This window comes from Chelonoidis abingdonii, chromosome 1 (genome assembly GCF_003597395.2).
Source record: "Chelonoidis abingdonii isolate Lonesome George chromosome 1, CheloAbing_2.0, whole genome shotgun sequence".
Lineage (NCBI taxonomy): Eukaryota > Metazoa > Chordata > Testudines > Testudinidae > Chelonoidis > Chelonoidis abingdonii.
Genome location: NC_133769.1, coordinates 181,485,674 through 181,502,450, shown reverse-complemented (window position 1 = coordinate 181,502,450; position 16,777 = coordinate 181,485,674). Strand labels below are relative to the sequence as shown.

The following is a 16,777-nucleotide window of genomic DNA, read 5'->3' as shown; positions in this document are numbered from 1 at the left end:
TGCCATCAGAATGACTGTGATGTATCTCTTTTGACATTGTCACTGCACTGCCAGCTCAAATAGGAATTGCAAATTGGCTGGGACAGCGCAAACTCTGCTTTGAAACTAAAAAGATTTCATGATTAGCAAATATACCCTGCATCAAATGCATCAAAAAGTCACCTGAAAAACAAGTGAAAGATAACAGGAGTTATATTTGCCTATTAAGTTTGAAAATTTTCCTCAGTGTGACATTTATCGCCTAGAGAAAAATATATCCTTCAAAGAAATTTCCTGTATGTTTGTGTGCATTACCTTTAAATTACATGATAAACTTTTAATTACATGAAAATATGTTTACAAGTCAGCTGTTAAAAGGTTTTAAAATAAAAGGCCTACTTTCAAAGGTCTGAAGATACATTTTTATGTTGCATACCTCATTGCAAAAATAGCAGGAGAGGTTATTACAGTATGCAGGAATAATATTTTAAAGTTTTTAGGACAGATTACAGTCTTTTATGTAGTAATTGTAGCAGATGTTTCAGTCAAAATGATTTGCTAACTGTACTAAAAATGAGATTCTGTTTAAGGGCCTGCATTATTGCATTTCAGAAATAATATTCTGCATAATGTCTGTAACAAGGTATTTTATCTAAGAGCCCATTGTAGGTTTCTTATTATGGGTTCCAGGCTACTGCAACAATAAAAGTGTTGTTCAAATGTACATTAATGCATTCACTCCTCTAATAGCAGCATTCATAGCCATCTATAAATAGACAAAGAAACAATTATATTGAGTACTTGTTATTCATTCTCAACACTTTCTTTTTGTATTTCACTTCTAATTTCCAGACCTTGGAGCACTAATACAGTGGAATTGGGTTTAATACAGCAAAATTGATTTAGTCTGGGAATATCTCTGGTTTCTAGGTTTATTAAAATTTACTTTTCCAGCTGCAGAGGTCATTTTAGTGCCATTTTCAGAATAGTGAAAATGGCTCAAGGCTTCAAATAAATGCAACTTCAACTGAAAACTGGACTTGGCACGACGTTTTATGAACATAACAGAACATACACTTACATAATAAAGCATTTTAGTGTCCTTCAACACATTGATTTTCTTTTCTTTTTTCTAGATACACCTTCAGTTAAAATCATATCTTCCAGTCTATGGCCAGAAGAAGGACAATCTATAGTTTTGACTTGTGAATCCAAAGGAAAACCACTGTAAGTATTCACCAAGCAATATGTTTCTTGTTATTTTCCTTATTGTGCTTTGATTGCAGACTGATTGCAAAAATTTGCTGTTTTGTCTTTTCCTGAGTGTAAAGTGATCTCTGGTACAGAAAACCCCTTGAAGCCTATCTTCATTAAGTGCCTGTGAAAGGTTGGTCTTTTGCTTTGTCATCTGTGTTAGTCTTGGGGAAGGATTCCAGCAGTGAGATTTTTTCAATGAAAGATGTGCAGGATTAATCGGACACTGTTTAGATCGTCAAACTGATAAATAGTTGAGATAAAACATCACATGAAACATTTTCAAATCAACATTCCTGTGAGAAAATGTACGGAACTTTCTGGCTACTTTGGTTGTTATTTACATGAAAATTAGAAATTTAATGATATATGCAAATTAGCTATCCAGGTCTATCCCAGTTTAAAAAATAAAGTGTGCATTAAGAAAATGAATTGTAGACATTTCAACTGTACTTGAAAATTGGTAACTATATCCCTTTCAACATTCTTTTTAACAGCCAACTGTCAGTATTGAAATTGCACAGAATCTGCTATTTAAAAAAAAAAATCCTAAAATGCTTTCTTTGCAATTACAATAAATCTCTAAGGCTTAACCTCTGATTTAGAAAAGTAAATTCCCAGTTGAAATGTGTTTTGAGTTTAGGCATGAATGAGTAGAACTGAAATTAGATCCTGAATATACATATAGGTATTCAAAATATATCTTTCGTGTAACATGAAAATAATATGCTTTGGAATATTCACTGTAGGTATTTCTGGAATCACACTTTCATAATACTTTAATTCTCAAGGTGAATTCTTCCTTGGTATAACTCAATTAACTTTGTGGGTTTATTTAAAATAGGAACTTGGCCTTTGGTGTCTGGGGTCACTTAAGAGAGATGTTTTTAAATAATTTTTGGGGGGTATATCTCCTTTGTACAAGATATATGTTCAAGTGATCTTTCAGTGATCTTACCTGTCCTTGAATTTTAGAAGAAAAAAAATATTTTGCCCTTCAGTCTTTAGCAGCTTTGGTGTGCAGCAGATAACTATATATCAGAAATCTTTACTGAGAAAAGGAGTCACTTGTTTCACATGCCAGAAGGATAAGGCTCTTTTATTGAAGGAAGCAAATAATCTCCTCACTTTATCAGGATATTTTCTTCCAGACTATGACTTTGCAATTTCAGTGCCATTATGGATTGCATTTTATGATGGCCATAAAGAATGACATATTTTATCTTGATTCATAAACTATTATACATTTCAAATTCTTTGTATGTTATCAAGGACCTTTAGCAGACTTCAGGTAAATCCAATTTTAGAAAAAAATATTGTTATAAATAACTTGTTTTTATTTAAATATGCAGGGCTACATGTTCAAAATCTTTGAAACCAAATGGAGTGTTTGCATGAGTAGACTTTGTACTTATCGTGCATTTTCAAAGAAGGCATGAGTGGGACCCCAGTGGATTCAAATGCAAATATTTTTATGTGGAGGTAGGGATGAATTAGGAGGGTAGCCAAGGAAAAGTCCACATCATGGAATTATCAAAGGAGGGAGCCTGTATGCAAGTGAGCTTTGGGTTACAAATGATTTGTGCTATTAATTGCATCTCTAATTGTCCAGGTCGCAGAAACTACCAACACCTGCTTCTGCTATATTGCCTCATTAGATCAGCCATTTTATATGCAGCAGCCAGTGATAAACAGGTAGCCACCTGGGAAAAACCACTGGTAACGACTTAGCCACAATGATGCTGCTATCATCATGCCACCTTTATATGTCCATCTGTGTCACAGGGTTTGTAGGTAATCAATTAGTAAAGGTAAGGGGAGGAAGAGAATGAAGTCAATGAGCCCTGTGCATAGTACAGAGACCAACCATACCCCCCAATGGGATTTACAGGCCATATCTTAGCTTCCTCAATATGCCACAACTTTATGTGGTGGTTAAAATACTCCACTCTACTTCTTCTGTGGTATCTATTGTACAGTCAGTCATGCAAATCTGTTGAGACTAAAGCCAGGGGTAGTGCTAGAGACTAGAGCCAGAGACTAGAGCCCTGGGTAGCACAGGGATGCTAGCATGCGTTTGGAGATCATTGTGGCGGAAGGGGTCAAGGAGCAGTGTAGATGTGACATGCATAACCTTGAGAACTGATGCAAACTAGCATCATCCCAAAGAGGCAGGGAGAATAAGGGCAAAAATAGAGTCATGGCCCTGTCAGTTTGCCCCATCTCATTGACAAGCAATTCTGAGTCAAACGGAGGGGGGTCACACTGCACCTTTCCAAACTTGGTAGAGCTGCCACTTGAGCATATTCTTCTCCAGAGGAATTCTGCCAAAGTCAGTCAGAATTCCTCCAGGGGCTGATTCCACTGCATTGTGACCTGTCTTCACATCCTGCAATGTGAGCCATGGCTTAAACCCACAATAGGAACCTTTTGTTTTAAACAAGTAAATAAAGCAAAGCTTTGGGTTTAGACGTGTTTTGTACCAGTAGGTTCTGGGCATGGTGAGTGGAGCATTTTGGTACTGTGAGAGAAGCATGTGTCTTTGTTCATTTTATTGCCAATGTGCGACAAGGTCCTGGGGCTCAAATTTAAAAGAAAAGATTGGAAAATGCTGTTCTAAATGCTATACATATGGATAATATGAAGTTTTCAAATTTCTCTCTCCACTGGTAAAAAGGTTACATCAAAGTAAAGAAGAAGTGTCCAATCCGTGTACCTCAGAGGCTGTTCTACAAAGAGATCATGTCATGGATTTAGTTATCTAGGAAAATGTACCTCATTTTCTCCTAAAATGGACAACTTTGAAAAGACAAATGACACTATGCTTCTCTATGTAATGTGTAGTTCAAAATATAGGGGGAGCAAGATGCCTCAATGTTAATTTGCTTTTCATTTGAACTAAAGCATGGGAATGACAGAATCTGATTATATGCTGTATATGGGAGCAAAATAGATGTTTCCACTAATTTCTTAAGCACTTTGGTATTACTCCAGTGGGCAAAATTCTGCCCTTCTGGAGGATAAATTCATGGAGGATAGGTCCACCTATTAGCCAGGATGGACAGGAAGAGTGTCCCTATCCTCTGTTTGCCAGAAGCTGGGAATGAGTGACAGGGGATGGATCATTGTGATTACCTGTTCTGTTCATTCCTTCAGGCACATCTGGCACTGGCCACGGTCAGAAGACAGAATACTGGGCTAGATGGACCTTTGGTCTGACCCAGTAGGGCCATTCTTGTGTTCTCATAAAAGTGACCATATCAGAAACATCTCTTTATTTTAAAGAATAGAACAGTATAACTACCAAGATATAGCAGATTTTCCCCTCCAAGCATATACATATTTTCAACATTTTTATGGGGTTGTATATAATTTGTGGCTGTTTGTATTTCCCTGAATAGGAACTTTTAATGTTTCTAACAGTATTAAATATATTTTTCTTCAGTTTTCTTTGCCTCTAGACCAGGGGTTGGCAACCTATGGCACGCATGCCAAATACAGCAGGCGAGCCGATTTTTAAGGGCACGCAGCTGTTGGAGTCCTGGTGCTGGGATGAGCTCGGCTCTGTACTGGGGCAGGCCATGTCCCACAGCCCAAACCTGAGCCCAGGGACTGTGGCTCGCTGCTTGCTGGACCCTGGCTTTCCCCACCCCAGGTCACTAGACGCTGCTCTCCTCTGGCATTGAGGGCAGAACCCAGGATTTAGAGCCCTAGTCTCTGTCTGCCCGCCACCCCCTCGAACAACTAGAGACCAGATGGAAACCGAGAAATCCAGAGTCCTCGCTCCCAGCACTCCTCCCCCGAGCATCAGACACCAGCCCCTTCCCAGAGTCCAAGAGTCCCAACTCCCACCCCACTCCTCGCCCTACCCCCCCCACACCCAAAGCCCCTGCCCTGACCCCTGCACCTCCCTCACATACACCCAGCTCTCTGCCCTGACCACCCCCTCAACACACACCGAGCCCCCTGCCCTGACCCCTGCACCCCCTATGACCCCAGCCCTGACTCCAGCACCCCTACACATATCCAGGCCCCCCACGCCCTGACTCCTGCACCCTCCTCACACTCACCCAGCCCCCACACACCCCATGCCCTGATTTTTGCACCCCCACATCCCCACCTCCACCCTGAGCACCAAATGGAAGCTTCTGCACCGCCCCCCCCATTCCCACCTGCACCCCTCACACCAAATGGGAGCTACCCAGGTAAGCACTCCATACCCAAACCTTCTGCCCCAACCCCGAGTCCCTTTCTTCATTCTAGCTCCTGGCCAGACCCTACACCCCAACCCTTAGTCTTCTCCTACACTCCCAGCCCTGTGCTCAGTGCACTCCCACCTTCAGCTCAATGCAGAGAGAGAGGAAGAGAATGGGCTCGAACCAGGGAGAAGGTAGGTACTCACTCTATGTGGGCAGGGCCGGGACCTCAGACCGGCAGTGGGCTGAGTGGCAGCGGGTGGAGCTGCTCAGCCCACTGTGAGTCTGGAGTTCTGGCTGCCAGCCCTGCTCAGCCCGCTGCCGGCCCTGGGTTCTGACTGCCAGCTCCTTGCCAGCCGGGGTCCCAGCCACCAGTCCCACTCAGCCTGCTGCCAGCCTAGGTGAATGGAACCCCAGGTCAGCAGCAGACTGAGTGGGCTAGCGGCATAAGATCAGCATTTTAATTTAATTTTAAATGAAGCTTCTTAAACATTTTGAAAACCTTGTTTACTTGAGATAGGACAATAGTTTAGTTATATAATATAGACAGAGACCTTGTAAAAAATGTTAAAATATTTGACTGGCACGCGAAACCTTAAATTAGAGTGAATACATGAAGACTCGGCACACCACTTCTGAAAGGTTGCCGACTTCTGCTCTAGACCTAGACTCGTGTCCAGGAAAATGGAGAGAGGTGCTATAATTAAAAATGTGCAGTATCAAGTTTGTCCCACAAAATGCAGCTCTTTCAACTCCAAATGAGGCATGCTGCATGATAATCAGATGATATTACAAACCCATTCACCTATGGCAATCAATCCCTGGAAAATAATAATGTGCTCTTCATTCAACAAGTAGAAGAGTTCTTTGTATTCATTCTGATGGGGGTGGGGAAATATACCTGATATATACAGCCAGGGCCGGCTTTAGGGCGATTCCTCCAATTCCCGGGAATCAGGCCCCGCAGCATCCGGAAGAGGGGCCCCACGCCCTCTGCCAAAGTGCCACTGGAAACAGTGGCAACTGATTGAGCTGCCGCTGAATTGCCGCCGCTATCTTCGGCGGCAGCTCAATCACTGCTGCTATCTTCGGCGGCATTTCAGCGGCAGCTCTTTCAAATCAGGCACCGCACATCCTAAAGTCGGCCCTGTGTACAGCCCTGTGCTGCTTTGTCCTCATCCTCTGACATTGCTGTGTGTGGTTTTCTTTCCCCACCATCATCAGTAGATACAAAAGTTATGGTCAGCAGTAGCTTTTGTTTGACAGGAGTCAGAGTAGAATTACAGTTTGTTTGTTATACGGGTCTTTTTCAGCAGTAACATCTCGTTTGACTGATGGTGATGTGGCAGATAGGGTTTCTTTTTTAAGCAAACTCTGGGGTGATATCTTGTCTCAGGTTGCAGTTAGGTTACAGTGTCTGTCTTGTCATTGTGGATCCTACTGTTGATTTGCTTTGAGTGTGAGGATTTCATGGCTATTTTTGAAAAATATTGCTCTATTTTGCAGTTCTGGACTAAAGCATTTTGCTAGTTTTTTTGCCTGTTGAACAGCTGTGTAACTTGGACCAAGACCAAGTTAGTGCACTTGATACAACTATTATAGAACATGCTCCCCTGTTTCTAGAGACACCATTGTACTTTTCCATCCATACTGAAACTTATCACTTTCCTTTTCAGTCCTTAGAGTTCCTTTTATCTTCTCCTTGACCCTGGGTGGATTCCCAGACAGGCTATATCAATTTTCCACTTTTTGGACTGCACCTGCCAAATATATCTAAAGAATCATAATCTTTAAATACATTTGTTTCAAATGTCTCTCTTGCAGGTTAGTGTAATTTTATCTAAATCTGTGTTAGACAATTGTTCAGAGAAGGCAATCTGACTACCCTACACAGAAATATTACACTCAAACAGTTTTCCAGCAGAACTCTTCTGTAATGTCCTACATAGATTTCCTATTACATCCAGGCCTATATATCAACAGTTGGGCCCACCAGTATTCCCATATATTAAACAAATATTCATAGGTTGATATCTTTTAAGGTTGGGGGAAAAAAAGTAAAAGAATTTAAAAAGCAGAATACTGATGACTTCTATTGTCTGTATTGTCAGAAGACTGAAGAAGCAACGCTTTGCTTGTTACCCCAAGTTATACCTTCTAGTCACCATTTTGTCTTTCAGAACAATAGGTTCTGATGGCTAAAGATTGACATAAAGTTCAATTCAAAATTGCATCCGACTGTATATCAAGTGTTTGAGAATAAAGAACTAAAATGCACCAGAACCCTAGCTTCAGGGCTGGCTTTAGGAACTGCGGGGCCTGATTCGAATACCCAGCGGTGGTCTGGGTCTTAGGCGGCACTTTGGCAGCGGGGGGTCCTTCACTTGCTCTGGGTCTTCGGCAGCACTGAAGGACACCCCTCTCCCCCCACCGCCGAAATGCCGCTGAAGACCCGGAGCGAATGAAGGACCCCCCGCCACCGAAGTGCCGTCGAAGACCCAGAGCGAGTGAAGGACCCCCCGCCACAGAAATGCCATTGAAGACCCGGAGCGAGTGAAGGACCCCCTGCCACTGAAATGCCGCTGAAGACCCGGAGCGAGTGAAGGACCCCCTGCCGCCGAAGTGCCGCCAAAGACCCAGACTGCTGCCAGGTATGTAAAAAAAATAAAAAAGGCGCCATGGGCACGGGGCCCTCTTAGGCACGGGGCCCGATTCTGGGGAATCAGCCTAAAGCCAGCCCTGCTAGGTTGGAGTTGGGGGTGAACTCTGGTAAGCTTTTTAGCATGTGTTTAGGTTCTTTTATTAGTTTAATGTTTTTCTTTTTTTCCTGTAATACCTTTATCTTAAAAATAAATGTGCTCACTTAGGAGGAATTATGTGGTAGCTTATAACTGCAGGCTATACACTGATCATACCTCTTGGAGAGAAAGCAAAGAGCAGGTGGTGGCATTTTAGGCAATCTGGCTTGCTGTGGATTTCTCAGTGTAAGGCAGAAAGTTGGACAGCATTGGTGCAAGTAGGACCTTACAGTCAAGTATGCTGTACCATTAAGATATTTATTGCCAGTATGCCATGCTATAAAGACATAGAAGCAGAACCTGGGGCTGCCGAGTGGCCCCATGCTGGCAGCTCCTGTGGTTCAGCTGTACTGTTCCCAGCTCCAGCCCCACCCCCAGCCCTTCCACACAGCTGTATCGTCTGTCTGGGGTCTGTATAGCCCTGCAGGAAGATAGGGCTGGGGGAGGTACAGCCTCATTGGACGAGCTGCTGGCGTGGGGACTCCTGGTAACCCCACATTCTGCTCCTTTCACCACTGTCGTTCCGGAAAGCTCTGTGGTTCAGAAGTCTATATCTGGCACAGTGAGAAGATAGAGATTCTCCCCTTCCGCTCCCCCTAGTAATGTGGGATAGGGAGGGAATGGACAGAGACGTTGAGAGGTCGTGCTCCCCCCCACCTTTAGCTGGTGCCTTTGTGTCCCTCTCATGAGTCGCCTATGCACAGCGTACTGGTAAGAAATAAATTCTACTTCAACCACTGCTGGACAGCCTTGATATCTCCATTCATGAGGGAGAGAGATGTGAATCTCTACTCTGGAGAGGTGATGGCTGAGGAACCTTTAAGTGGATGCACTTGGGGGACCACAGAGGTGGGAAATACAGGTGGGAAATACATGAAACTGATAGGAGCCATGTCAACAACAGGGTAATAAAAGTTTGATCTTAAACAGGAGAGACCACATAAACCAAATGAACTTGCTTTGCGTCAGGGAGGGAAAAACATGTATAAGCTATGTTTTATGGTATTAGCAGAATGTGTTAGATTAATAGAAAGTTGAAGATGAAGACAGGCCTTTCTATTTTAATACTTATTTCTGGAAGGCATGCTGAAATGAGACATACACGCTGATTCCTTTGGAATAGCTGATGCAAAGAAACTCTAAGATTTATTACAATAATAAAGTCAGTGGATATACTATATCCCCTAGTGGGCCCGGTGTGTTTGGGTGTGTGACCTGGGAAGGACACCACAGGGTTGCAAGCTCAGGAAGGAAAAGTAAATGAACATAGCTAAGAGTCACCTGGGGCTCATTAGCCTGAAAACAACCCAGCCTGGAGTGGATATAAGATTCAGCAAGGGACTTGCTGGAAGTGACTGTATTCCTTTGCACTAGCAGATATGATTGTAGCCAAGCAGTCAAGCTTGGAGAAGTTAGTTGCTTTTGAAGACTGGACTCTGTTGAAAACAACTGAGAGGGTTGTTTGTTTTGCTTAGCCTCTAAGGATAAGTTTGGAACTTCCATTTCCTTTTTCTGAGGAAATAAGTAATTAAAGATGTGCATGTTTTCCCATGTGAGGAGAAGGGGCATCATAAACAGCTGTTTAGTTTAAAGTTTTGAGACAGGACTTTGGGTTTTCTGTATCGCTCCTTTCTTCACAACGGGAGAAAAGAGTTCTGTTTTCAGTGTCTTGAGGAAGAGACAGACTTAGTTTGTTCTGTTGCTTTGCCAGCCTGATCCCTCTCTTTTGTAGAGATGAAGGCATTGAAGACTGAAGCTACGTCTACACTACAGGATAAATTCGAATTAGCTTAAACCGATTTTTAAAACAGATATTATAAAGTCGATTGTGTGCGTCCACACTAAGCACATTAATTCGGTGGTGTGCGTCCATGGTCTGAGGCTAGCATCGATTTCTGGAGTGGTGCACTGTGGGTAGCTACTGTAAAATAATGAGGCCAATAATGTCGATTTCCGTCCACACTAACACTATTCCGATATAGTAATATCGATTTTAGCATTACTTCTCTCGTTTTGTAGGAGTACAGAAATCGATTTAAAGAGCCCTTTAAATGGATATAAAGAGCAGTGTAGTGTGGACGGGTGCAGCGTTAAATCGATTTAACGCTGTTAAAATCGGTTTAACAGCGTAGTGTAGACCAGGCCTGAGTTTAATTTGGCAGGGCTCCTGAAGATTTAACCCTGAGCCTGAGAAAGGTTTAGCTGGACTTCTTAAAGGGTAAGAAATCCAGGTGAGGAAGGAAATAATTTTGTAAGTTAGACAGTAAGGAGATTATAGTAATGCTTGTTTCACAAATTGCCTTTTGTCTTGGGCCCCAGAGTGGAATTCATGGGCATAGGATAGGCAGGAACAACCATTTTCCCTCAGCATTGTTATTGCTTAAGAAACAACTTTTTTTCAAACTGAAGAAACTCAGAGTCTTAGATTAGGTGTTCTGGGGTAGCAGTTGAATTTTTCCCATTTCAGTTGTTCCTCCTTCCTTTGTAAAGTGATACATGTCTGGGAGAGATTTGCCTGCTATTTCAGGAAGGATTGAAGACAGTTTGTGCACAAAAGCTAGAATCAAACTTTCAAAAAGGATCCCTGCCTCATTCAGTGAATGAGTAGTTATGCAGTATTTCTCTTTATCCTGCACAATCAATGTATGGACCAGTCCTTATTTACTGGGCACCATCCAAATCCTGCACTGACTGTATCCCCCAGTGGCCCAATATGGTTGTGTGTGGGACTTGGGAAGGACACCTTAGGGCTGCAAGCTCAGGAAGGCAAAGTACATGAACATAGCTAAGAGTCACCTGGAGCTCATTAGCCTGCAAACAACCCAGCTTGGAGTGGATATAAAATTCCGCAAGGAATTGCATATGCTAGAAGTGACAAGACTGTAGAAAGGATTCCTTTACACCAGCAAATATGACTGATTTCCTCCTGAGTGTGTCAATGGTGCTCTCATCTCCTCCTGGATGAGTCAGTGGTCCATCCATCATACATTAATGAATTTATCTTCCCAACATCTCAGAGATTAGATAGTACCAGTAGCTGAAAGCCCATACTATCATAAGGATGTAATTCATAAAATCGTATGTGTAGAAAGGCCAAAAATGCCTGAGAACTTAAAAATTGGGTACTAACAGGCCGTGAATCCCAGTAATGATTAAACTTTATGATATTCTGAGCAAAAAAAGCTCTCAGCCATGCTTATAGCTGTTTCCATCATTTCACACTGACTCAACAGACATGCTAGTGTAACCCATGCCAGCCTGGTATGGCACTCTCTTCCCCTCTAGTAGCACCTAATAGACCAGCTAGATGTTGATGAACCTGCCACAGCCTTGGCTAAAAGACATGTCTTTTAGATCAGGAGTTAACAAATTGTGGTTTGCGTACTGTGAGGGTATGCGAGACATGTTGGGGAGGAGGGAGGTTCAGTTTGGGCTCCACAGGTTCAGTTGCTTAGCAACTGTCCAGTCTAACTGAGCTCAGAATTTAGTCCAGGTTTTAGTGTTTTTATTTTTGGTTGTATAGGTTGCACTATAACTATATCTGTATGTAACAGTGTACACAAAGTATCAGTGATGAGAAGTGTAGGGGGATACAGGCAGCTGCTAGATCAGGAAGGGGGTAAGAAAAGTTTGGGAACCTCTATTTTAGTTTATGTAGTAGAGGCTCATGCATTGAGCTTCAGAGGTCACAGGTTTGACCCTAGCTGCCAATGACAGGAATCTGTTGGCATTACGCTAGGCTTCAGTGTGACACACAGAGTAACAATCCTGGAATCTTATTTTATAAGTAATCATACATTTAGAGTTGTTTCTGTGTGTTTGTAATGCATGTAGAAGGAGCCACAATGCAGACTGGGCTCTTTGGCCATTACTGTAATATAAATGCATGATATGGAAAATTGGATGGATTTTTATCCATATCTTATTTGAAATATTGCTCCAATAAAAACAAATGTAGTACCAAGACTTTTTCCTCCCCAGCCTTACTTGTAGCTGTCTCATAAGAAAATCTAAATAATAATCCTAAATTTGCCAATATTTCTAAGTTTGCCTGGAAAAAAAGCCACCTGAAGTTGCAAGAAAAATCTTAATTGAAAGAAAAGAGGGATGGAGCTTGGATTTTTTTTTTTAACCTTTTGTCTATCTTCAATTAAGAGCTGAGGTGGATGCATTTAAACTTTGAAATCAGCCATGGATTGAAACAAAACAAAATATATGCCCAGAAGACACATTTGGACATCTGTTATGATATAAAATGTGGAGAGGTCTAAGCAGGTATATAATAATCAAATAACTTGTTTTGCAGACATGAGATTTTTTGCTGACTTCCCCATATGTTGTTCCACAATAAGTTCCCTTTATACATTTCAACCTTATAGACAGATTAGTAAAATTAATGAAATCCAATAAAGACAAGTGCAAAATACTTCATGCAGGAAAAATCTAATGCACAGCTACAAAATGGAGAATAACTGGCTAGGTGGTAGTACTGCTGAAAAGTCTATAGAGGTTAGAGTGAATCACGTATAGGCTATGAGTGAAAAGGGCTAGTATCATTCTCGAATGTATTAACAGGAATATCATATGTAAAATACAGGCGGTAATTGTCCCTCTCTACTCAGCCCTAGTGCAGCCTTAGCTGGAGTACTGAGTTTAATCCTCGACCCCACACTTTAGGAAAGATGTGGACAAATTGGGTCCAGAGGAAAACAACACAAATTATAAAAACTTTAGAAAACCTGACCTGTGAGGAAAGGTTAAAAAAAAAACACAGTCCTGAGAAAAGGAGACTAAGGGAGGACCTGATAACCTTTTTCAGATATGTTAATCACTGTTACAAAGGGGATGGTGATCAAGTGTTCTCCAAGTCCCCTTAAGGTAGGACAAGAAGATAATGGGTTTAATCTGCAGCAAGAGAGGTTGAGGTTAGATATTAGGAAAAAACTGTCCAATGGCAAGCTTAGTTAAGCGCTTGAATAGGCTTCCAAGGGAAGTTATGGAATCCCCATCACTTGAGGTTTTCAAGAACAAGTTGGACAAACACCTATCAGGGATGGTCTAAGTTTCCTTTGCCCTGCCTCAGCACAGGAGGCTGGACTTGATCACTTCTCAAGGTCCTCTCCAGCCCTACGTTTCTCATTCTCTAACCACACAACTTAACAGTTCGATCACATATTTAGCCTTTTCAACCAGCACCATGTCCATGTAAATAAAAAAGAAAACCCTTCCATAACTGCCTATTGCACTATAATTTCCCCCCTGGGAGAGGTTAGAAGAGAGAATGAACTACAGGAAGGCACCTGATACTACAAGTCTGAGGGCAGTATTAGAGTCTATGTAAAACAGACATGTTCTAAGTGCTTTTTTTAACTATTATTTTCAAGGAGCTGCATTTTAATGATGTGTACTACCTTTATTTATAGTGTGTGCTCCATCATTTTCAACTAAATGTTCTTATGGAACTTATGGAAGTCTCACCTGAACATGCAGAACCAAGATTATGACTCTTATGAGGAAATAGGCTTGGTGAACCTTTCCTGATAGACAATTGATCTTTGTAATAAAACACTAATTATGTTGAAGGATCATGTAAGTGTTCAGTTTGTAACCTTAAACACCAATATTACAATGACTTTAAGATTCCAGTATGGGAATATATTAGTATATACATAGCTCAATATATTAAAACAAAGGTAACCTATCTACTGAGGTATAAACCTGTACTTTAACATATTACATTTCAAATTGTGGTTATTTGTGAGTCTGCATCTTCATTTTACAATTGGGAATTTTTTATTTGTGTAATTATTAACAGCGTAGGGAAATTGATGCAATAGAAGTATGGCATGCAAGGTGAAACAGATGGGAGCATTAGTGCCTATTTAAATATTACACTTTACAATAAAATCTACTGCAGTTCTTGAGAACTTCCCCTCTCATGTTCTGCGGTGTTTACTCATACAATGGTGCAGAAATTACAGTGTGAAAAACAGCTAAATGCAGCATTTTTAGAGCTTATTAAATCCCTTTTTAATGTGTATGTCTTTTAAAATAATTCTCCTCTTTGCTTCTGGCTGGTATGCCTGGCAAAATAGAAGCTGACAGAGATTGTCTGCAGCTTTAAACAGACTTAAAAAAAATATCAATAGAAAAGAATAATATAGAAAAATGTAAAATATTGAGACACATTCTGACTTTAGGCTGCATTCAAGTTAGAGTACGTGAAACAGAAAGTATAGTCAGTATTTAGGGAGGCAGGCAATCTTTTAGATGTAATTTTTATTAAGAATATTTCAAATCCATTATCATTACAGTTACAGTTACTGTCTTAAATCAGCAGTTAAAAGCGTAACCTAAATAACATAATCTAAGCAAACTTATCTGTTCATAGAAATCTGTTGGTGTAGATCATACCATTCTGCAGAAACACCTGCAGCCTTGACATTGCAGAGTTCTAGTCTCCTTATGCAGTATAGGGGGATAAAGTGTGTCCTCTGTACAGTGAACGTAGTCTGACCCACCTAATTTGCAGATTTGAGGGCATCTATGGACCACTGTGAATTTGGACAGACCACTAAAGATTGTATTCCCCATCTCTCCTCCAGCCTTCATGGCAGCACAGTTTCCCCGGAAACTGCAAATGCTACAGGGTAGCAGTGATTGATGCAGTCTTTCTATATGGATGAAAAGATGCTTCAAAAGGAAAATACAAAGATGGAAGGACAGAGCAAAAAGATTAGGATTCTTTAAAATGTTTAGTATGTTTATAGCACTTCTGTACTCCTCTTCAATACAAGAAAAGTCCCATTCATTCACATTCATGTGCCTTCATTTTTTAAAATATATCTTCAAATGCTGCAGAAACACTGTTTCAGAGTGCAAGACACTCTGCATTAGAGAATTCTTTACAATGTTAATTGGCAATATTCTTATCCCTTTCCCTGTGAAGCCAGGAGCCTTTGACCTAGTCTGTGCTGGCAGTGGCATGTAGTACATGTGTACCTAATTTGTGGCAGTGAAAGGTAAGCTGTGTGCACACTCACTGTGGTGTGTCACTATGCGTGACAGTGAAAGACTCCAACAAAAGGCCTCCCTGCTGCCAGACCCTTTCCCTGCTGCCTCCCTCCTGCTGGAGCCTTTCTCTGCTGCTGGAGTTCTTCACTGCACTGAGGAATGGTTCCATCAGTAGGGATGCAGCAGGACATTACATGGCTAAAAATAGCAGCATAGACATGTGAGGTACTGCTTGGGCATTTAGAGAGGCCTGGAGGATATATGCCCTAGGGTTCTGGCATGTAGGGCACTGTACTCTTCTTGCCTAAGCAGTGCCTCACTGTCTATAATGCTATTTATATTCATGCTAGCTGGGCATGCAGCGTCTGTACTCTATATGCTGCTGTAAGTATAGACCTACCCTTAGTTACCAAAGCCAGTATTGCTCCTTCTTACAGGAAAACCTAAGGAAGGGGATTTAAGAGGCAATGAAGGCCCACCTGCAAACCCAAAGTTATCTCCACTGTTCACTGCCCTTCTGCAGTTCTCCTGTCCCTGCAGATACTGCCAGAGACACTCTGGACACAGCGATTTAACCAGATCACTTAAAAATGCCGTTACACTTCATCAAAACATAAGAACAGCCATACTGGGTCAGACCAATGGTCCATCTAGGCTAGTCTTCCAACAGTGCCCATTTGCAGATGCTTCAGAGGGAATGAACAGAAAAGGGCAATTTATTAAGTGAGTCATCCGCCGTCATCCAGTCCCAGCTCCTGTCAGACAGAGGTTTAGGAACACCCAGACCATAGGGTTGTGTTCCTGACTGTCTTGGCTAGTAGCAATTGAGGGACCTAATGTCCATGAACTTGTCTAATTCTTTTTTGAACCCTGTTATACTTTTCACCATCATGACATCTCTGGAAATAAGTTCCACAGGTTGACCATGCATTGTGTGAAGAAGTACTTCCTTACTTTGTTTTAAATCTTTGGCCTATTCATTTCATCACAGAACTCCTGGATTTTGTGTTGTGTGAAAGCAGTAAACAACATTTCCTTATTCACTGTCTCCATACTATTCATGCTTTTATGGACCTTAATCTTTGCATCAGTCTTAACGGCTGAGGATGTGAGGGAGAGTCCCAACCCTGAGCCATTCTTTTTAGGTAACAAATCTGAGGAACTGTCCCAGATTGAGGTGTCATTAGAGGAGGTTTTAGGAACAAATGATGAATTAAATAGTAATAAGTCACCAGGACTAGATGGTATTCATCCAAGAGTTCTGAAGGAACTCAAATGTGAAATTGTAGAACTACTAACTGTGGTTTGTAACATATCATTTAAATCAGCTTCTGTACCAAATGATTAGAAGATAGCTAATGTGACACAAATTTTTAAAAAGGTCTCCAGAGGTGATCCTGCAATTACAGGCTGGTAAACCTGACTTCAGTACTGGGCAAATATTGCAGAGTTTTAGCCTCCTTATGCACTATAAGGGGATAAAGTGCGCCTTCCCCCAGGGCCGGCTCTTTGGCAGCAGTTCGGTGGCAGGTCCCT

At 41.6% G+C, this 16,777-nt stretch overlaps 1 protein-coding gene across 4 annotated transcripts in view; it reads left to right on the top strand.

Moving 5' to 3' along the window:
- The window catches only part of CADM2 (cell adhesion molecule 2), a 1,090,305-nt gene that overhangs the window by 942,225 nt on the left and 131,303 nt on the right, over positions 1 to 16,777 (top strand). For all 4 annotated transcript variants that reach the window (XM_075073095.1, XM_075073090.1, XM_075073093.1 and 1 more), the window contains one exon: positions 1,116 to 1,206. In XM_075073095.1, the coding sequence (XP_074929196.1) occupies positions 1,116 to 1,206 (91 nt within the window). The remainder of the gene's footprint in view (positions 1 to 1,115; positions 1,207 to 16,777) is intronic.